Source organism: Lytechinus variegatus, chromosome 16 (genome assembly GCF_018143015.1).
Source record: "Lytechinus variegatus isolate NC3 chromosome 16, Lvar_3.0, whole genome shotgun sequence".
NCBI lineage: Eukaryota > Metazoa > Echinodermata > Echinoidea > Temnopleuroida > Toxopneustidae > Lytechinus > Lytechinus variegatus.
The window spans coordinates 24,813,645-24,835,963 of NC_054755.1; the positions used below are offsets into that span (position 1 = coordinate 24,813,645).

The 22,319-nt window shown below is 39.4% G+C and overlaps 1 protein-coding gene across 1 annotated transcript in view; it reads left to right on the forward strand.

Annotated features, from left to right (window-relative positions):
• The first annotated feature begins 1,024 nt into the window (after positions 1-1,024).
• Positions 1,025-22,319, forward strand: part of LOC121430302 (BRCA2-interacting transcriptional repressor EMSY-like) — a 32,709-nt gene continuing 11,414 nt past the window's right edge. Inside the window, exons 1-12 of the mRNA XM_041627581.1 lie at positions 1,025-1,202; positions 3,418-3,624; positions 10,486-10,560; positions 10,904-11,079; positions 12,372-12,452; positions 13,262-13,509; positions 15,076-15,214; positions 15,998-16,228; positions 17,292-17,435; positions 18,478-18,648; positions 20,127-20,245; positions 21,257-21,523. Of these exons, the coding sequence (XP_041483515.1) occupies positions 3,464-3,624; positions 10,486-10,560; positions 10,904-11,079; positions 12,372-12,452; positions 13,262-13,509; positions 15,076-15,214; positions 15,998-16,228; positions 17,292-17,435; positions 18,478-18,648; positions 20,127-20,245; positions 21,257-21,523 (1,812 nt within the window). The 5' untranslated portion in view covers positions 1,025-1,202; positions 3,418-3,463. The remainder of the gene's footprint in view (positions 1,203-3,417; positions 3,625-10,485; positions 10,561-10,903; positions 11,080-12,371; positions 12,453-13,261; positions 13,510-15,075; positions 15,215-15,997; positions 16,229-17,291; positions 17,436-18,477; positions 18,649-20,126; positions 20,246-21,256; positions 21,524-22,319) is intronic.

The following is a 22,319-nucleotide window of genomic DNA, read 5'->3' on the forward strand; positions in this document are numbered from 1 at the left end:
AAAAGCTCTTCAACAAGACTGTTACAGAAAATAATGCCGGCTAGTGACAATTATCTGACAGTGGTTAGTGTTGATGGATATATAACTCATGCAATGAGTGGAGATCTTGGGGGGGGGGGGGGCAGGTATACACACAATCCCTATACTCATAGCACTAAATATTATATTGCTTCTTCTTCTTTTTCTTTTTTTTATTTATTTTTTTAGCTTAGACAAGGATCCCTCTTTGCCCTAGTCATGGGCGGAAATATGTCCCCAAAGTAAGGGGGGACCAGGGCCTGGAAAATATGACAAGCAAAGCTGTGGAAAAAAATAGATAAATAAAAAAGGGGCCGCGGTTTTCACTCGATCAAAATGGAAGGTCGTTTACTCTAAAATACATTTATTATTTCGACTGTGAGGTGATATATTTTTCTCCATCTTAAAAGACCAAGAATAGTAGGGAGGGGGAGGGGGGCATTTGATATTGTGTTGATCCCCAGCTATTTTTGGTAGGGGGGCGCGGCGGCGCACGTCCCGTCTGGGATTTCCGCCCATGGCCTCCATAATGATTAAGTTGCTTATTTAAATCGTTCTTTTCATGCCAGGTAAGCCCCCACTTTTACTATTCTGTTTCCTCCTGCAAGTGCATTTTCAATTGAATCATCCATTGGAAAATAGTGTATCCCATTTTCATCGTGCTCGATCTTCTATCTGTGCCCCCCCCCCAAAAAAAAAAAAAAATTCTCCATACCGCATTAATTTGAATCTGCCTATTGTACAGTGTGTTCAAGTTTTTTAGTCTGTTAAGGTAAGGTAATGGCATGTAATTAGCACCCTTTACTCAAATCTGCAGGGGCAGCGGAACTGAAAGGGGGCAGGCCAGGGGGCACTGTCTAATTTCCCATTTAAAAAATACAATGACAATGCGCATGCGCTTATCAGTGTATACTACACATACAATCGGCCGCGCTCGCGTGTACGTGTACAGGGACCATCATAGAGGTACGTATTTAACTCTACCGGGACCTTAGAGTTATGAGGGACTTTCCTCCCTCCGTTCCCGCCGGGTGTAGTGGCGTAGTCTTGCCGGTTGAGAATACACATCTTGTCTTCAGTCCCATATGCGCATAAATACGTAACCTACGTTTTTGTTGCCGAGTGGAAAGCGAATCGAGACGGTGAACAGTTTGACACGACAATTTGTCCCTCATTTTGATTATGTAAGTAAGGTTGGACCGCTAGAATAATGGGTCCAACGTCAATGACAATTGTACCGATATACCGTTGTTTAACGTTGAATCTAGACAAAATTTGCGTTGCATTAATTTCGAAATTTGTAAGTTTGTAATGCAATTTTTTTAGGCAGTGTATACAGCCACACGCGTGTGTCTTTACCATCCAGCCACACGCGTGTGGTTATATCCAGAACACCTATCTGTGGATACCGCCACACGCCGCCAGTAATAACAGTAAAACACGTGTGTAGGTCTGACCGTCTATATCACGATCAAAATAACCTAATTTCTTCATTAATTTAAATTCTTACATTCTAAACCCCTGGCTTTGATATCCTTAGATCATTTCAATTTCATTCTCACCGTCTTCTCTCCTTGCTTTTCTTGTCTTGTTACAAACGGTCGTCTGTTTAACAGCAAATTCTCTTTTTCTACTTGTGTCGATTCTGGCTTCCTTCGCGGTACGGTGGCAGACCCATACAGCGTTAGCGCAGCGCAGTAGACATATACAGTTTGGGTTACGTTTACGTTTGGTACGAATAATTTTCGTACCAAGCGTTAAGCATGCACGAATCCCGAGTTTCGTACGTACGCACGTACACGCACATAGCCTAGAGTCAGTAGAGAATCGACACAAGTAGAAAAAGTGTGGAAATTTGCTATTTAACAGGCGGCCTTTTGTAACGACAAGAAAAGCAAGGAAAGAAGACGGTGAGAATGAAATTGAAACGATTTAAAGAAATCAGAGTGGTTTAGAATGTAAGAATTTAATGAAGAAATGAGGTTATTTTGATCGTGATATAGACGGTCAGACCTACATATGCGTTTTACTGTTATTACTGGCGGCGTGTGGCGGTATCCACAGATAGGTGTTCTGGATATAACCACACGCGTGTGGCTGGATGGTAAAGACACACGCGTGTGGCTGTATACACTGCCATTTTTTTATGCTACACAAGTAACTTACGGTAGGCCTACACGACTTTATTTTTTTATACTAATATTAACCCAGGGAGCTCCGGCCTGCGCTTGCTGTGCGAATTCAATTGTTCCAGTGATCTTAAATTCTGATCAATGTTGATTTCCTGGGCTGTAGCTTCTTTGTTATCGAGTCTACTTTGACGACCTGTTTAATATTATAGTTAGTAGGCCCTAGCGGCCCTATAGTATATACTCTGATACTATAGAATTAGAAAACAGGAAGGAAGTTTGTTTAATTTTATACAAATCCCATGCCCATTATCATAAAGTTAGATCTTTTTCTATTGTCTTTGAGTTTGACTGACGGCAAGTTCAGTTTTCGGTCTTTAAATTCTGATACCAATTGATGTGAAGACAGTCTATTCTTAATGATCTTATTCTTAGCCTCTGTGATTAAACTTATCTGTCGTTTGACATGTGCGCTTAGCTTAGTAAAGTCAAAGATTATTGAAACTAGCTTGCGCCCGTGTAAAAATATTGTTCTTTTTTTTCTGAGGGGAATCTGCATCTGTGCAGTGCCCTTGTAAATTTTTGTTGGTTTTGGATTTGGAACCCAGTACTTTAGCATGGCTTATTCAACAAAATTGACCCTGGGCCGGCCCTGTGAGCTTAAGTACTCTGATATTTTTCCTTTTTTTCTCCTGATCAACCGAACTTTTCAATGCTTTTTGTATGGGATTTATACAAAACAAAACCAGGATTAATACTAAATAGGTTCATTATTGCGGATTGAAATAATCGCTAGAGGGTATTAATTTGTCTCGCAATCTACTATGGTCAACATATCAAGTGATGAAATTTTCGTCACTTGATAAAGAGTTGCAGCAGCACTCGAAAGCTCGTGAACTTGTAAGCTAGTGAACACTTTTTGCGAGAATGATCTCGAATTTCATAGAAAGCCACTGAACACTTTTTGCGAGAGTGATCACGAATTTCCTTGTTGACCATAGTAGATTGCGAGACAAATGAATACCCTCTACCGCTCAAGCGATTAAAACCAGGATTTTTTTATTACTGATCGTGATCAACTCTACCTGTTATGTTTTGACATTACAGATTACACTGTGATATTTTTTTCTTCTGATCAACTGAAGTTTTCAATGCTTTTGTGTTGGATTTGATCTATACTAAAGTCAAAACAGGATTTTTTTTATTAATGGTCATAATCAACTCTGTCTGTAATGCACTTATGCTTGACATTGTTCTTTACAGATTACAGCATGTGATTTGGTCATCGGACACAAGGACAGATTAAATCAATCACCATGTGGCCGAGACTACTCGATATGGAGGAGAAGGAGTGCAGGAGCGTCTTGCGGAGGCTTGAACTGGAGGCCTACTCATCCGTCATTAGTGCCTTCAGGGCACAGGGTGACCTCACACCCGAGAAGAAAAGTCTTCTCAGAACTATTGCAACCACCCTTAGGTAAATATAAAATATTATATCCTACATAGATTAAATCCTGTATGCTGATTGGTTTGAATAGCATCATGTGACCAAACATTTTCTCACTGTTTTGCGATGATGTCAAAAATGAAACGCACTCCGAAGAAAATTTGCTTTTCCGTTGTCAATGACGGAATAGTCTACTATATAGTAGTCTACTGTAATAGTCTACTATATAATAGTCCACCTGCATTCCCCCCAATCAGTTATATCGGGAGGAGAGACCTGTGGGTCACAGTGATTCAGTTCGCGTTTCACCTCCCAGGCACAGGTGACGCCAACAAATAATAATAATAATACTATTCTGTCATTGACATCACAGATCATCATGCAATCTCTCAGGCACACCAGTCAGCTCATTGATTCTACCGGGCAAGTCCCGTGAATGGACGGTGCAGGCATAAAGCCGCATTCTGCTAAGCATGTGGTTTTTGGAAAAGTAGATCAGTTTGCGCAGCGTTTTGTCTATTCAGATTAAGAAGAGATGAACTACGTGTACAAGAGTAGATAGACTATTGTTCTACATCAATAAATTATGAAGGATGTAAGTCAAATATACCAGGCCTTTATTTCGAAATTGTAGAGCGATAATTCCAGTCCAACCACAGAAAATAATTCGCGCTATACTTACTCAAAGCCTGATGTATTTGTATATTATACACCTATCAATTGTAAGACGCACCCCTCGACCCCCGGGAATGGTGCGTCATGGGTGGGTCATTTACCAACAAAGTAGTGACTCAGGGTACCGTCATGGAGGCAATTGGTCAGTCAGAGCATGGAGAATAGGTGCGTCATAGTCAGTCATTTTACCGGGGTGCGTCATAAAGCCTCAGCATGGTACGAACGGGTCTGTCCGCGCACTTTACTCACGTCGTTGGGCGTTTATATTTCAACCCTGCATGCTCATCCTTGGATTAAAATCTTGTCTTGAATTTTCTGTCACCTTGCATAAGAAGTTATTTCACTTTTCTTTAGATCCATTTTTATATATCCAGCCCGCAAGCCCGCACGATGGCTCAGGATGAAAAACAAGTCTTGCATGCAGCACGCGTCTCGTACGTCGTTCCTCTCAGATCAAAAACTGATTCTCATGGGGGGGGGGGTGTTCTTTGCAAAGGACGTCTTTCGTGTTGCGGATTTATGATGCGCCGTAGGACATTGTTTTTTTTTTTAATGCCTGCCAACATATTTTATTCATTTGTTGGTGAACAAAAACCGTTGCTTAATAATACCGTATTTGCCGGCGTAAAGGCCGCACCCCCATTTTGCGAATCATCTTTGAAAAAAAAATGCATGACAGAATTCCCGGCGAAGTCGGAAAAAATCTTGGTTGGAATATTGTTCAACAATCGCCGCAGAATGGGAAATAATAAACACGCATGCTGTAATTCTTCTTACTATTTCATCTTTTTCGGAAGGCGACGCAATTAGGAAAATAATCCACCATCGACGTGAAGAAACGGCCGATCGAGGTAATCAAGCGCTGCGGATGAAAACAAGAGCTGCGGAGGTAAACAAGAGTGGCGGAGATAAACAAGCGCTGCGACAGTAAACAAGCGCGGCGAATATATTTTATTTCTTTCAATTAACGTTTTCTTTTCGTACAAATAAAGTTGAAGGTCAAGTCCACCTCAGAAAATGTTGATTTGAATCAATAGAGAAAAATCAGACAAGCACAATGCTGAAGATTTCATCAAAATTGGATGTAAAATAAGAAAGTTATGACATTTCAAAGTTTCGCTTATTTTTACAAAACAGTTATATGAACGAGCCAGTTATACATCCAAAAGAGAGAGTTGATGATGTCACTATTTCTTTTGTTTTGTATTGTTTGAATTATACAATATTTCAATTTTTACGAATTTGACGATTAGGACTTCCTTGCCTGAAGCACAAAATGTTAAAATAATGGAATTCCACGTGTTCAGGGAGGAATGAAACTTCATTTCACATGACAATGACGAGAAAATCAAAATATTTCATATTTCAAACAATAAAAAACAAAAGAAATAGTGAGTGAATAACATCATCGACTCTCTCATTTGGATGTAGCTGGCTCGTTCTTATTTTACATCCGATTTTGATGAAATTTTCAGTGTTATGCTTGTTGAATTTTTCTCTTTTTATTCAAATCAAGTTTTTGTTGGGTGGACTTGTCCTTTAAATAAACACACAAGCACGGGCAGTGTTTCAATGTTTTTTTTTATTGAAGTCGGTGATGTCACATGAGATAAATAATCTACAAGATGTACATCAGGCCATTGATTGAGTTTGCCGTGCCTGTTTGGGCATTTAGCATTACCTGCCAACAATCCGCTAGCATTGAGTGGGTTCAGAAGAGGGCTCTGCGTATCATTGCCTGGCCAAATGTCTTGACATACATTGAACTTCTACAAAGTATGAATGTGTCATCTCTTAAAGACAGACGGAGTGAACTTGTTGAAGGATTTGCACGCTCGTTGCTAAAATCGAAACGACATCACCACTTCTTGCCTGAAACCCGTAGGGTTAGAACTGGTCTTTCCCTAAGAAATGCACATCATCTTGAGATTCCTCGGACTAGAACAAAAAGATACCAACAGTCGCTAATCCCCCACTTTGTGCAATTGTTGAACTCTGTAATATAATGTAATTTTATATGCAGCTTTATTTTTTTAAGCAACGTTTTGTACTCCCCTTTATTGTTTATCTTTAATCTTATTGATTTTATGTTAGGTTTGTCACCTTTTTATTCCAATGTTCTTTTTTTTTACTTACTTGAGTTCCACCTACATGTAATACGACTGTTCGATATGTAAATAATTCTGCCCAACTTCAATAGTTTTTTGGTTAGTTTATTTTTTTACTATAAAGCATATACTGTACCAGTCACATTTCTTTGACTATATACCTATTTGCCTGTTTCGGCCGGAGAACATTGGATTCAGTGCACTGAATTTGCTATTCTCTGGTTTAGGCAGGTAAACGGGTGGTCAAGGGATTGTGACTGGTGGTGTACTATCTACAGTATATCACATGGTTAATTCCAGACTTCATACCAATCTATTGTAACATCGTATTTATTTCGCTTTAGTTTTATGACTGTCATACAAGGCTCAAACTAATTTGAAATTGCAATTATTCACAACATTGATTTGGTTTATATTTTTATAGGACTTATATATTGTCTTGCTATTTACAATTTTTTTATACATGTACATATTTTTCTTGTTTTAAATATGATATTTTAAAAGTGTAAATGTTAATTTATATATGTTTTTAATACTCGCAACTTTGCTGATGTGATTTTGACGATGATAGTTTTACAATGTTATAATTTCAATCAATAATCTTTTTTTGAGATTGTCCAAATTATTTTTTCTGGCTTTATTTGTTGATTATTTGTCAAGCACTAGAATCGTGATATATTGTAATCTTTTAATAATATACATGTACATTTTTACTTTGTAAATATGATATGAGTCTTCGGACTTTTTCATGTACCATTTTCACAATAAAACCAGAATTGAATTGAAAAAATAAAGAGTGAGAGAGAGGTAAAGACCAAGTGAAATAAAGACATTGGCGGCGGAAGCCCAAAGAATTAGAGGGGGTCTACCTTAGTGATGGACAAATGTAAGTAAAATAATTTGACAAGCAAAAAAAAAAGGTCATCAACCTAAATTTTAGGGGGGGTCCACCAGAATTTAGGGGAGGGGGATGCAGGAAACAAAATTGACAAGCAAAAAAAAAAAGTTATCAACTAGAAATTTAGGGGGGATCGTCCCCCCATCTCAATTTTTTTGGGGGACCTGCCCCCCCCCCGCCGCCTATGAATAAAGATGAACCCGGGGGGGGGGGGCACTTACATTGACGAGTGGATACCATGCGCGACCAAAAAAAACATAAAAAGGATGTCTTTTTCACGATAGGGTTACGTACGTAACGTGATAAGGGTGTCAAAACACAAAAATAAGGAAAAAAGGGTATCTATTTCGCTAGGAAAATTACGTGTTTAGGGTCGAATAAATTGTCTGATTTGCGCGAGGTGTAGGAGGTGGGGTCGTACTAAACCAAATTAGGTAAAGCCGACGACCAAAGGACCCGTAACAATAAAACATTCCTGTACTTAATTGTTTAAGGGTTCATTTCAGGGAATATTTGCCAAGAGTATCGTTTGTTTCCAATACTTGTTAAGGGTAGGGTTTCACACGCCAATACTTGTTAAGGGGTGCATTTTCAGAATATGGAAATTACGTGTTTAGGGTGCTTTTCGAAACCCCATGGTCGCGCATGGTATCCACTCATGAATGGAAGTGCCCCCCCCCCCCGGGAAGTTTGTGGTCTTGAAAAAGACCGTTATTAATTCACGCACAAAGCAATTTTAATTGACATACCTTGTCATGTTCCCTCGGTCTCTTTCAGCGGGAAAATATTGAAGGCGGCATGATTCTTTTTAATACTTACGCTATTTTTCCACCTGCAATAGAATATTAAATTGCATGCAAACTTCGTGTATCACCGTGTCATCTTTATCGTCGCACGCAAATCGTGCATCATCATTTACTATTGTCAACATAAACGTGCTCTATCATCATCATCCTCGTCGCCATCATAATAATCCATGCCTAACAAGTTAAAATCTAAATCACTCATATCCATCTCAATGTTGTAACTTTAATTATCATTTTATGGCAATTCATTGACGCAATCGTTCTTATATCATTATTGTCACCATTATCATCACACAATTCATCCAAAATATTTGTATTCACAACCAACCAGCGAATCATCACCACTACCGCTATTTCCCGCAGCAGACCACAGCACACATCGCAAGGTAGGTTTTATTATTTGGCCGATGAGACTTGGAGATGCAAAACAATAGAAAATATCAAAAGGTAAATATTTTAATTTCATTATCCATGATCGATGACGATGTAAAAATAAATTTAAAAATGAAGAGCGAGGTGCTGCTAATCTTCCTGGCTCCTGCAAGGAAGATAGAAATGATAACATGTTAAATCAATGTTCCACATAATTTCATAAATAGTAAAGACATTCATTACAATTAGATAGGTTGTTAATGTTGTTGACAAAAGTCTTCCAATACATATTGCAAACGTACTATTACACATGCTATTGCCAGGGTCCAGGGAGGCCCCAGACCCCCAGACAGAGTCAGATCGCTTGAGTTGCACGGTCTCTGACTGAGCTCTGCTACGTTTAATATATGGAAACAAATTTAGACCTAAATAGAATTTAATTTGAAAAATAAGTTATCACGAAATGTTTTCTTAGTTAAGTCATGCTTTTTACTATTTCATCCTATAAACGCGCTGTTTTAACTACCATTACAATGGAAGCGTCACTGTAGTCCCAAACGTACGCATACGTGCTGTTTTGACCACGTATTCAGCGTTCGCGGGCTCGCGGGACACGGCTTATGACTATCGTCACGTATAGGCCGCACCCCGACTTTGCTTCTTTTTCTCATCAAAAAATAGTGCTGCCTATATACGCCGGCAAATACGGTAGTTCATGATTAAAATGCGCCTCATAAAATGGGCGATACCAAAGACAGTCCTTTCAAAGACCCTCTCGTGCATTCGCCCCCTGAATGGGTATTATTCCATAGTACTTTGCAAGGTTCCTTCGCGAGAGATGTACGCGGATACGTACCGTACATACAGCGGCACGTTCGTGCCGCGCCCGCGGAGATTTACTTGACGGGGTGCGTCATGGAGACAGTCGATGGTCAGTCAAAATCTAGCACTGGTGCGTCATATTTTTTCGTCCAGGCACAGTCATCGTAAGAAAAGGTCCGTCACAGTCGAGACACACAGGTGCGTCATGGTACATGAAAATCCGACTCACATCTGACAAGTGACGCACCATCCCCGGGGGTCGGGGGGTGCGTCTTACAATTGATAGGTGTATTACTGACCTAACATTTTAGAAGTAGAAATAGCATGGTATGGTGCCCTAAGTGTGCGGAGTGACCCTTGTTTGCGGGTGTACATGTATGTGTGATTCTTATGAAGAAGACCCGCAGTGACCACAAACTCTATACCAAATGCACTGACTAATATTAAAAAATCTTGAATCAAAATGGTGATGAAATAATATTGCATTTCAGGTATTTTCTGTGACTACCTCAAAATGCACCCTTTCTTAAAAAAAATCCCTGAAACGTGTGTGGAGTCAATTGGTGCACTGACGTGGGTCACCATTTTTTCCCAACTTGAAAAGATAGGCCGCAGTTTTTTTAAAGAAAATTTTCAATTCCTTGCATTTGTAAATATATTTTTTTTGGCAGAATTACTCTTTAGAATATGAGGGACAGTATCAATTAAAAATTTTGTAAAATTTTAAAGAAATTTATGTATTCTCTTAAGGTCAAGTTTTAAAGTGTGTAGACATTGGACACCCCTTGATGCACTGTAGATTGCCGACTGTAAATTAATTTGTGCTTTTAATGAACAGACGGTAGGCAAAAGTCGCTGAAATATCACAATTCATATCTTTACGTCCATGAAACAGCCCTCTTTTTTCCACATTTCCTTAGAAATTTAGTCGGAAATTATTGGAAAACCCAAAAGAACATTCCCTTCTTTCTTGACTCTGAAAGATTGTCAGATGATGTCTCGCTTGATTTACCTACATAAAAATCTACATGTAGGAAGACAATTTGCATGTAGACCCACATGGAGACTTTCATGTTAGTTGATGTCACTCATGATCTCTACCTACATGAAAGTCTTCATGTTGGACTAAATGTGACTTCAATATGCAGTCCCACATGCAGACTTTGAAGTTAGTAATTTTATTTTCACTGATCTTATCCTTTCCATGTAGTGTTTCCACAGAGAGGCATAAAGCTGAAGTCCGCAGAGCTGTCAACGATGAGAAACTGACAACGATTGCCGAAAGGTATTTGGGGATTCAGATTCTGAACTGAACTCGTACAATCTGTGCACTTATGAATTGATTTTGACAGGAAAAAAAAATAGGAAAAGTAATTCTGAGATAATGACTAGTGAAGTTTGAGTAATTGTACATAACATCAAAAGTATGAAACCTCGACAAAAAGGCAATCAAGTGTCTCAGAACAGTTTGGTGTAAGTTTCAGGACACATGATCAAGGCCAAAGGTCATTAGGGTCAATGAACTAAAGATTTACATGTATTTATTTTTAATTAATTACTAGATTATATTCTTTCCTCGACTTTCTCCCTCTGTTTGACTGTTGACTCTGTATGTCTGACTCCTTCAGGGTTAGCGGTGAGAATAATTCCATGGAATGGTCATCAGAGGGTAGGAGACTAGTTCCTCTGACGCCGAGGTTCATCCCTCAGACGGCATACACGATGACGGCCAATCAGGTGGCTAATATGGCCCATGCCCACAATGCATCGCTACCCGATCCAGAGCAAACAGCCAAAAAAGAAGGTAACGACTTTCTTCAATGATGTCATAATTTCCTGATCCAGTATTTGCTCCTGCAAACGTTTTGGCTTTTAAAAAAGAAATTCAAGGAGGTTTTCAAACTGTGTCTGGTGTTGAACTATATTAAAATTTTGGAGATGTAAACCAAAGTTTGAAAATGAATGAGGGTAGGTTTCAATGAACACGTGTGTAGAGCGAATCTGGGCCCGTTGCAGAAAGAGTTGCAATCAATCGCAACTCTAAAAATCATGCGCAACTGAAACGCAACTCTTTCTGCAACAAGCCCCTGTACTGCAACACATGAACTCTGGATGAACCCAGCATGCCTTAGATAAAAGTGATTTACATTCTACCCTGAATACTTTTGAGTTACAGAAAGCAGTCAACACAGCCAGCAGACATTTGAATTTTCAAAAACATGGCATAAGTTACTGCTAAATGCATCTTGGAGGTGGTTATCAAATCAGGCTAATAAATCACTATTTATTTTTAAATTAAAGTTTTTCATCCTATATTTTGGTGTCTTTCAGGGTTTTGTGGACAAATACATGCACTAATACTCTTGTTTCATCTTTATAGGTGTGAGAATTTTATATCCGCAGCAAACTCTTTTCCAGGCTACGAACCCTCTGTCGTTCAGACGACTTTCCACCCATACACTGAACTTATTTTATATTTTAAACTAGGGTCCCGTAACACAAAGGTTAGCGATTAATCGTACACTTGATTTTTACAATTGATTGTACATTGTAGTCAATGGAATCAATTGTAGAAAAATGTTCTACGATCATAACTAAGCTGTGTGTTACAGGACCCCAGGACCCAGAAGAACCTTTTTATGAAAGGACTTGTCAGATGTTTTATCCTACAAGTCCTGTTTCATCCGACAGTCACCATGGGAACAGTACCTCTCAGCCAATCAAAATCAAGGAAAAATGTCAGATCTGAATACTTGTTACACAAAAAATGTTGATGAAATGCTCCCCAGTTCATTCGACTCTGTCAACATACATTAGCTGTTTTTATTAGTGTAATAAATGTGGCTAGGCTTCTATGTATTCACTGGATAAGTTCACATGCTTCCCATTGGAAGATAAGATGAATAGCGGGGTCCTGTTTCAGAAAAAATTTGTTATAATAACATGTACAATTTCTGTAACGAATATACTATTAGCCAATCAGAATGAAGTATTTCAGTTGCTTTTAACTGTCATTGCAAATTGATCATAGTAAGTTTTGTGATACAGGCCCCCTGGTTCTTCATTATTCTTCCTTTCCTTTTAACCTTTCATTAGGAGATGAATCGAGAGCTTCATCGGATGGTTCCAGTGAAAGTAAATACGTTGTACTTCCTCCGGGGACCGTCTTGCCAAAGTGTAAGTATCGAGAGTGTTTTATCGTGGAGAGTGTTTCTGTTTTAAGATTTAAAGGGGAAGTCCACCCTGACAAAATGTGTGATGTAAAATTAGCAGAAAAGATAATGAAAGATAATGGTGAAGGTTTGAGGAAAATCCATCAAAGATTAAGAAAGTTATTACAAGTTTAAAGATTTTGATTTGTGATGTCATGTACAGCTGGAAATTTTGCACAATGTCCTTAGTAAACAAAGAAAACCACAATGAATTTTCAAGAACATGATGAGTGTGTGAATGTACATCGTATCTAGAAATATTTTGAATAAACATGCCGTTTAGATGTTGATGTGGCTGGCTTTCTATGGTTGTAGTATATGGGATCCATTGTAACTCTGTAAGACAGGGCCTTGAAGTTACGCAACATTTCGAACTTTGCAAGTCACTCCCAACGTCGATAAAAAAAGGTGGCCAAGTTTGGTTTCATCTGCCGACCAATGGTCGACCACCTTCAAGATAGATTGTGAGGGTTAAGAGGTCAAATACAAAGTCTTTCCCGATGGGATGGGATGGACGTGAGAAGTCACAGGATTTTTGTGTAAGTGTAACGGTAAAATTTTACAGCTCATGTAAATGGCACACAAAATCTCATCTGAAAATTGTCTTGCCTTTTTCTCTGTTTCCAAAGATCCCTCATTATATTAGCCTTAAGGCCCCCTGATGGCCTGATGTCTCCCTTTCTAGGCTTAAAAATTTTTTAAAAAATCAGTGATTTTTGAGGTTTTAAGTTTTTCTGGCTCACTTGGTAGATTGTGATTCCTTTTGTTATCCAGCATCCCCCGATCTTGAGCAGCTCGATGAGTTGGCCAAACGGCGCCCTCCGTCATCCTCGTCCTCGTATTCCAGCAGCCCTGCCTCCTTCCTCAGCGCCCTGACCTCTGCTAAGCTCTCCTCGTCGTCGGAGGGAAGGTCAAAGGGTAGGGCGTCTAGCGGCAGCAGTGCGGCGCCCTCTACCATGAAGATCACCTTCACGAAAGTCGGAAGTGGAACCACTCCCACCAGCAGTCAAGCTGCACAGAAGGTAATAGTGATAATGATATTAATGGTCGGGTTTTATTTAGGGCATATCACATGATATAACAATGTCTCTATGCGCTTCATAAAAAAAAACGTATGTTGCTGAGGTCACTTTGTTGAATCGAGGTACATTTCTAGTAAGCAAGTTTTAAAGCTGTTTCGAAATGTCAACCGAAATAGGGAATTGGGAACTTGTTCTCTCAAACAGGAGCTGCATGAGCAAATGAACTTTCACCATATGTTTTATGTTGATATTGGAGGAACGATGGTGTGAACATACACGTAGATGACGTTTTGGCTTGTAGACAGTACATGTAACTATCGTCCACTTTCACACTTAAATGATTTAAAATCATTTAAGTGTGAAAGTGGACGAGCTGTGGTGCAGTGGTTCTGACTCTCGCCTTGTAAACAGAGGGTCGTGTGTTAGAATCCCAACACAGTCCAGTGTCCTTTTGCAAGGTGTTAATCCACACTTGGCCACTCTGGACCCAGGTGCTAAATGGGTAACCGGTAGGATGCGATAGTTATTGTATGTTTGAATTTGCCAGCGCTATAATGAGGCTGTGACGAATGCAAGAAATGCTCCCCAGGGAGTGGATATTGCACACTTTTTGTGCGGATTAAAATGAATCCAATGACTGGGGTAGTAAGATGCTGTAAAGCGCTTTGAGCCGTTCTGGGAAAAGCGCTATATAAAAATTGGCTATTACAAAAGAGCAAGTCCATAGAGACATTGATGTACAAGAACCAAACACTTAAATTGGATTTGAGGGTAGGTTACGTATTTAACAGTCTGCTTTCGTAGGGAGTTTGCTGACATCCAAATGCAAAGTAATCGTTATTGTCTATCATCTAGGGTTGAGTGCGACACAGTGTGGAAGAATGTGTTGCTGGAGGAAATAACACCATGGCTGGGATTCGAACACACATCCCTCTGTTTCATAGTCAGAAGAATAATCCACTGGGCCACAATGCTATGATACAATGTAGCTATGACATTGTTAGATTGTTTATTGTGAAATGTTTGAATTGTCAGTGTCTGCGATTGCACAAAACCCTGACAATTGGAACATTTGATTATTTTTTCTTCAATGGCTATTATGTTTTGCTATTTGTTTCTTACAGATCGAGCATACTGATCTTAAACAAATAGGAGTAATGCCGAAAATTTGTTAAACAAATTATAATCTCCTAGAAAAGCCTCTTAATTTACTATCTATTGTCCACGGCGGACGGCATTTGAATAGTAATGAGTCAGAAAGAAGAGGATCGAGGGTATTTGAATTCCAGTTCATCGTGGCTTAACCGTGAACCAGAATAGCCTGGTGGTTGAGTCGCTGCCCGGAAAGCAGTAGATGGCAGGTTCGAATCCCGCTGGTTCCAATTTTTTCTGACTTATGATTTATGATTTTCATACAGATCGAGCATACTGATCTTATGATTTTCATTACAGATCAAGCATACTGATCTTAAACAAATAGGAGTAATGCCGAAAATTTGTTAAACAAATTATAATCTCCTCCTATAAAAGCCTCTTAACTTACTATTTGTTTCTTGTTATCTGCAGCAAGTAATAATAATGTCCAGTGGAAACACCGACCAGATTCCGCCGGCAGAGATGATGTCTGTCCGCTCTCCAAGCTTCCCTCCATCCAGTAAGGTTGCCATGTCTGAAGGTCATCCACCTTTCCAGATGACTTACGAAGGTAAGTTAAGGAATAAAGACAAATGCCATGGGTCATGTGCTCCAGTGGTTAGAGCATTGGGCTCATAATCGCAAGGTTGTGAGTTCGAATCCCTACTCTGCCATTGTCTCCACTTTGATAAAAAGGGTCGAGAGTAATATATGTCGTCTATAAGGTCAGCCACTATGACTGATTAACCTAGACGTAAAATGTTTCCTAGTTATTGGTTTTATACCAGATTGGCGTTTACCAGCAAAGCGCTGTCCTGCTGAGTTCCTTTCGGGAGTTTCTATAAACAAGTTTATAAAAGTGAATCATCTCTTTATCTTTAATGAATGCATGGGTCTTTTCCATTAAAGATGTAGGTTTTCTGGGAGAAGACTGAATGAAGACACTTTAACTTTATTTGAGAGCCTGTCCTTAATTTGGGCAAAGGGCCAATAATATGAATTATTGTTGATTATCTTCTAACGGTGCAACCTTACAAAGTTGTAGCTGGTTGATATTTTTTCAAGCGCCAGTTAACCGGGGGGGGGGGGGGTAAACAAAAGACCCTTCCCAAATTGTTGCTGAAAATTGAAATAACACATTTCACATCTTTACATCCATGAAACAGACATCTATATTCCATATATTTTAGAAATCGTTTTTATTTAGTTGAAATATTCCCTTTCTTGACTCTGAAAGATCATTTTTAGCTGATGTTTCACTCGGTTTACCTACATGAAAGTCTACATGTGGGACTACAATATGTTGCCACGTGATCAATTCCCATGTTTATTTGTCTTTGTGTGCTATCAACAGATCAGTTGACGGGCGTGGTCACACCCTACCCTCCTGTGACCAAGCACCATCGCAAGGGTTCTAAGCATAAGAGCTCAAAGCCCTTTACCATCATCCAACAAAGCCCAAGTGCAGGTGTGGGCACCTTCACAAGCAGTGGTTACGGCACACAGGTTACCGGCAGTGGCAGTGGTGCACCGATGGCAGTGGGGAGTAAGAGGGCTGGAACGGCACCACAGAGACCAGAACCTGGTTAGGGTCAAAATGATGATGGTGATGGTGGTGGTGTTGGTGTTGGTGGTGGTGGTGGTGTTGGTGTTGGTGGTGGTGGTGGTGGGATGATGATGATGATGATGATGATGATGATGGTGATGGTGATGATGATGGTGATGGTGATGATGATGATGATGGTGATGGTGATGATGATGGTGATGGTGATGGTGATGATAGTGATGATGATGGTGATGATGATGGTGATGATGATGGTGATGATGATGATGATGATGGTGATGATGATGGTGATGATGATGGTGATGATGGTGATGATGATGGTGATGGTGATGGTGATGATGATGATGATGGTGATGATGATGGTGATGATGATGGTGATGATGATGATGATGATGATGGTGATGGTGATGATGATAGTGATGATGATGATGATGATGATGGTGATGATGATGGTGATGATGATGATGATGATGATGAAGGCGGTGATGATTATATAATGATGATGATGATGTGGAGTTTGTCCACTATCCACAGGGTCTAATGCCAGTTATTTCACCCACCATTCCATCTAATAACAAGTTGGTCCAATAACCAATTACTTATGTCCATATACCATGTGGTCTAATTGGACTAGGTGTTAGTTGGGCGATATGAATGAAAAGATAATGGTTATTTGATCAATTGGTTATAATATAATAATAATATAAGGTATTTATATTGCGCACATATCCACCTTGTTAGGTGCTCAAAGCACTCCTATATTACCCGGCTAAGCTAGGCGTTCATAGCGCACACAGCTTTTTAAGGAATTACTTCCTACCGGTACCCATTTACCTCACCTGGGTTGAGTGCAGCACATTGTGGATCAGTTTCTTGCTGAAGGAAATGACGCCATGGCATGGGTTATGACATGGTCATAGATGAACTGGCGATTAGCGGAAGTGATTCCTGGACCAAATGTCGATGGACGGAATTGCATTGAACTAAATGAAGGTAGATCATGTGATATGTGGACTTGTTGGCAATAGACGTAAAGTCAATTTATCGATCGGATGACTGATAATGTTTTGTAACTGCTATGCAGGTATGAAGTTAATCACCCAGACGGTTGGTAGTGGCACCTCGTCAGGTAGAATGTCTTCTAAGACTGTAACAGCAACCCTGTCAACACCGTCGGTTAGAACAACCACCATAGGAGCTCAAGCACCAAGGAGCACAATTTCCTCAGGTAGGGGCTGAATAATTGAATGACTTATCGCAGAGAAAATGGTTTATGTCTGTGAAAGTTTACCAGCACTGGAGCAATTATTTTTTTGTATAGGGTGCTAGAATATACTTGGGCAATACCTGAAAATATTCAAGAAATATTTGGTAGTATTTCTCTGCATTTCCCATTTTCCTCAAAATTATTGAAGCAGTATTCACCGGTATTTACCACAAGTATCCCCCACTCTGGCCAACCCTGCTCTAATCACAGGGACCCAGGCCACTTGTCTAGGAGCTAGGAATATTTTGACATGTGTGACCTACCACCCAAAAACCACCAATAAGTCACCAGGTGAGGTTCTCTTTAAATAGCCAAAATAGTAATTTAGTCTCAAAACACCAAAGATAAAAAAAAATGTCTTCTCTGAAAGAGCTATCTTCTTCTTCACACTAAAAATTTGAAGTCATGAAGTTGAATAAAAGAAAAGATGCAAGAGTTTCTTTGACACTACTTTTTCGGACTGCTTGGAAGTTTCACTGAGATTACACAGTATGCACATCTCATGCTTGAGTGAACCCCAAACTTCAAACCTTGTTTTCTCTTCATTTTTTAAGCTCTTGCTGAATTTCCTATGCATTCGATCAAGTACTTGTAATGGTTATTGTTGGTCAATGTTAACATATTATATATTATTTTAAAGCTTCGGAAATGAATTTTCAAGCTCAATAAAAACCTCAATATTCATTTGGGTCGACTTATTGTTGGTTTTGGGGTTTCAGGTCACATCTTCTTCCCCTTTAAAAGATATTGGGTGACTTCAAGTTCAGTGTTGACCTTTTGGTGTTGGTGTTAGGTCAATTTTACATGATTATAACACCAAACATAAAATGAAGATGGCCCCGAACAGTCAATCTGGATCAGTTTAACTACGGTAACTCTGAGTAAGTTTTGGAGCAAGGGGAAGCAATCAAAATTTCAACACCAACACCAAGGCCAACACCGGACTTGAAATCAACCATTGTTACTTTAAATCTTCATTTGAAACCACCCCATGTTATCACAGGCCCCCAGTCCACTAGTCTAGGAGCTAGGAACATTGTGACGTCGCCTGGTCCGAGGATTGTAACGGTCCCCGGTCAGATGGGAGGGCGCCATCCGTCTAGCAGCAGTAACGTTATCACGCTGTCGCCCATGTCACTTCAGAAGACAGCAGGGAAGAACACAGCCACAACTGGTAAGTCCATCCTCATTCAGGAAATGCTCAATTCAATTCAATAATGGTATTTATTTCAAAACTCCATTGCATACGTAAGGTAGCCAAATGGCATGCTTACATACATTGCCAATCACATTGCATTTCAAATAAAGAAACATGAGAAAGACATACATGTAGGCATGACACCATTATTACACCAATTTGTGAGGGCATCAAATATATGGAATATTAAAACCTAATTAATTCATTAATTAAAACTATGTGGAATATAAATTTGCTAAAAATTACCAATCCTAAGTAAGAATTAATATATTAATTTAAAAATTCATAATTGCTAAAAATACATTAAGTACATTAAAAACAAACCAAAGTGAAATACTGGTAAAATGTATGGCATGGACATGCATATTGATAATCCATTACAAAAAGAAGACATTTTTTGTGAGTTTAGAAGATTCATCATAAAAGGTTTTGCACTTTTTAAAATCTCTTTGTTTTGCACCTAACCTGTTAATATTTCAGTTTTTCCTGAGCATGTAATTACTTTCATTTCTTTCATTGATCTAGTGGTTAGTATGAACATCGTTTACTATGGCGAGTGCATAATCAAGGCTTAACCTCCTTCTCTCAAATGTGACCAGCCACCCCCCCTAAACCAAACAACATGTCACAAGGGAAAGTTCACTGTAAATGTCTCAATCAATAATTTGGTCTTCAGAGTAAATAATTATTAGAAAACTAACTTATTTAAAAGAATAATCCTTCTGCTTCATACAGCCAAAAATTGAAGTTGTAAATTTAGATAAAAGATTATACGTATTTACGAGTTTCTTTTTCCTGACTGCTTGGAAGTTTGAACTAGGTTTCACAGCGTGCACATCTCATGCTTGAGCGAACTCCAAACTTCATACCATCTTTTCTCCTCAATCTTTCAAACTCACGGTGAATCTTTGATGGATTTTCATCAAACTTTCACTAATATTTTTTATCATTTTAAAGAGAAATGCCAGTAGTTGCAATAAACACTGATTTCATGAGAAAGTCTGTAAAACCAGGCTTAATTGTCAGTATATCATCGAGGATCTAGATCTGGTACAGTTACATAAACTGAACTTTGTGAAATTTTGAAATCTACGCCGAAAAATATTCACACTGAAGATCACCAACACAGATAGGCACACGTGGGGCAGTGTATTATTATTGCTGGAATAAAGACCCGACGGAAGTGACCAAATCCGCGCTTATTTTGCTTATTTCTCAGCAATTACACTATTTCTTCCAGAATCCTTTGGCACATATTTTTTTTTTCATACAAACAGACACTTGGGTGGTCATTATATTAGATTCTGTAAAAAGTCATTTTGAGATCGTTACCAATACTGGAATTTATCTTTAATGCCCCGTTTACCGTAAATTTTTTTATCAGGGTGAGCCTTTCTTCACATTCTTAACCTTCAAATCGTATAAAACATACTTTCTTCTCCTCCTCCTCCCAGTTGTCGTCACCAAGCCCGGTTCTGTAATGCCCGGGAAGACAAACGTCATTGTCGTTCAGAAATCCCAGATCAAATCCAAGATGATCAGTACGCCACGTACCGGTGCCCCAGGGGTTGTGGTAAGTTGATGTAAAGGCATTAGAAACTTACTGTCAAATATATTCTGAAATGTCGTAACAAGATGCACCTGTTTTCATTAGGTGATATGATTATTCTGCATGATTTCTTAATAATATTAACGGTATATTTACCTAGGGTAGCCACTTCAGTTCCGAAAACTGTTCTTCTAACCAGCCCTGCTGTTATTATTGTTCAACGATTAAATCGATAGAGCCTCGTCGATATGGCGCTACACAGCGGCTGCTGGGCCCACGATCAATTTGGCAAAGCTTAATTCTCGGAGTGTTTCATTTCATGTCTATTTCAAACAATGAATTATGGATTTACATCAATATTTTTTATACCCATTTAGCACCTAGGTGAAGAGGTGCAAAAGTGTGTTGTGATGCTTTGCCAAAGAATGCCTAGCTGCATTGGGACTGAAATGCATGACTTCTGATTACAAGGCAAGAGACAGAACAGACATGCCAACCATTCCCTTTTAAGAGTGCTTGTTCCTCTTTCTGCTATAAATACACCAATACTCTTTTTTGTATGATTTGTTATTTTTTTTCTAAATTTCTGATCATGGAGTATTTATTATACACAGCGTGTGACACTAGCGCCGGTATGAAAGTCCCAGACCAGTAAAAATCAATGTTGGGCCAGTAACTTGGTGCAAAAGAACAAGTACATTCTTGCTTACGAGCACATGTTTAAAAGGTTGAATTATCAAGTTTTCAAGTAGAGTCATTTCACACGTTTTTTCACGGAACTCACTACAACAGGCTGGCGATTGCTTTGTTGAGACAAATTTTTAAAAATACTCTCCTTTTATAAAAAAATACTTTTTTTCCTTATAAGAATACTCTTTTGGGGGTTTAGAAGGTTGGCAGGTCTGTCAGAACCACTACACCATGGCTCTTCCACATTCAAGAGTTAATCACGTCAGTACAAGGTGATCATTATCGTATGAATCCAGCTATATCTCCTTTGAAGATTGCACCCTTATTTCTCCCCTTCGTTCGTAGTCACACACCACGTCCGTTCTGACCCGTCCGAAGATTGCCATGACCATGACTGGGGGTCTTGCAAGCAGCGTGTCGTCACCGAACACACCCACCTCCCCAGGTACCATGGCTATGCATTCCATCCGGTTCCCGTCGCCGCCGTCCTCCGCCCAGCAGAAGACTGTCCGTGGCCCGTCGCCCGTTTCCATGTCAACCATAATGGGTGGAGTCTCCGGGCGTGGTCCAAGTGCCGGACAAGGAGGGATGGGAGCATTAGGCAAAAGTCAGGTTAGTTTCAAGCGTTCTGCAGACACTATTGTGAAAGCATGCTCATGGGAATAGCAGATAGTTAGATGGACTTTATTTCCAAGTCATTCAAAACATTGGACAAAACAATTACAAATTAGATAATATATGCACATTAGTAGATTTAAAAATGAGATGAGATGAAAATAATAGAACTTTTTAATAATAATAATAATCCGCTTTTATATAGCGCTTAATACATCGGAACGACGTGTCTAAGCGCTTCACAGATATATTATTACCCCGGTCATCGGATTCCATCCGTCATTCCCGCACACAATGTGTGCACATCCTCCACTCCCTGGGGAGTATTCCAGTCAGTCGCCGGTGAGGCGCACACAGTACTGGACAAGCTACAATGACTTTCACATCCTACCGGGTACCCATTTAGCACCTGGGTCGAGAGTGGCAAAGTGTGGATTAAAGCCTTGCCAAAGGACGCGAGACCGCAGTAAGATTCGAACACACGACCCTCTGTTTACAAGGCAAGAGTCAGAACCACTATACCATGGCTCCTCCTACACCAGGGCTCCTCCTCCTTTTGTGATGACTGAGGATTCTGTTGTGAGATCAACATCAAAATCTGATTAAATTTTGGTGTTAACAGGTTAAAGGTCACGGAGGTCAGCATTTTGATAAGTTTAGAAGTTAAATTTGTAAGATATTCTTGATCTGTAATGTATTCTTGATCAAGAATTTCTACCGTATGCTTTTTGGGGATGCATCAAGTTGTCCAGAAAATATAATTCTGAGTACAATCGAGCATTCATGGGCAAAA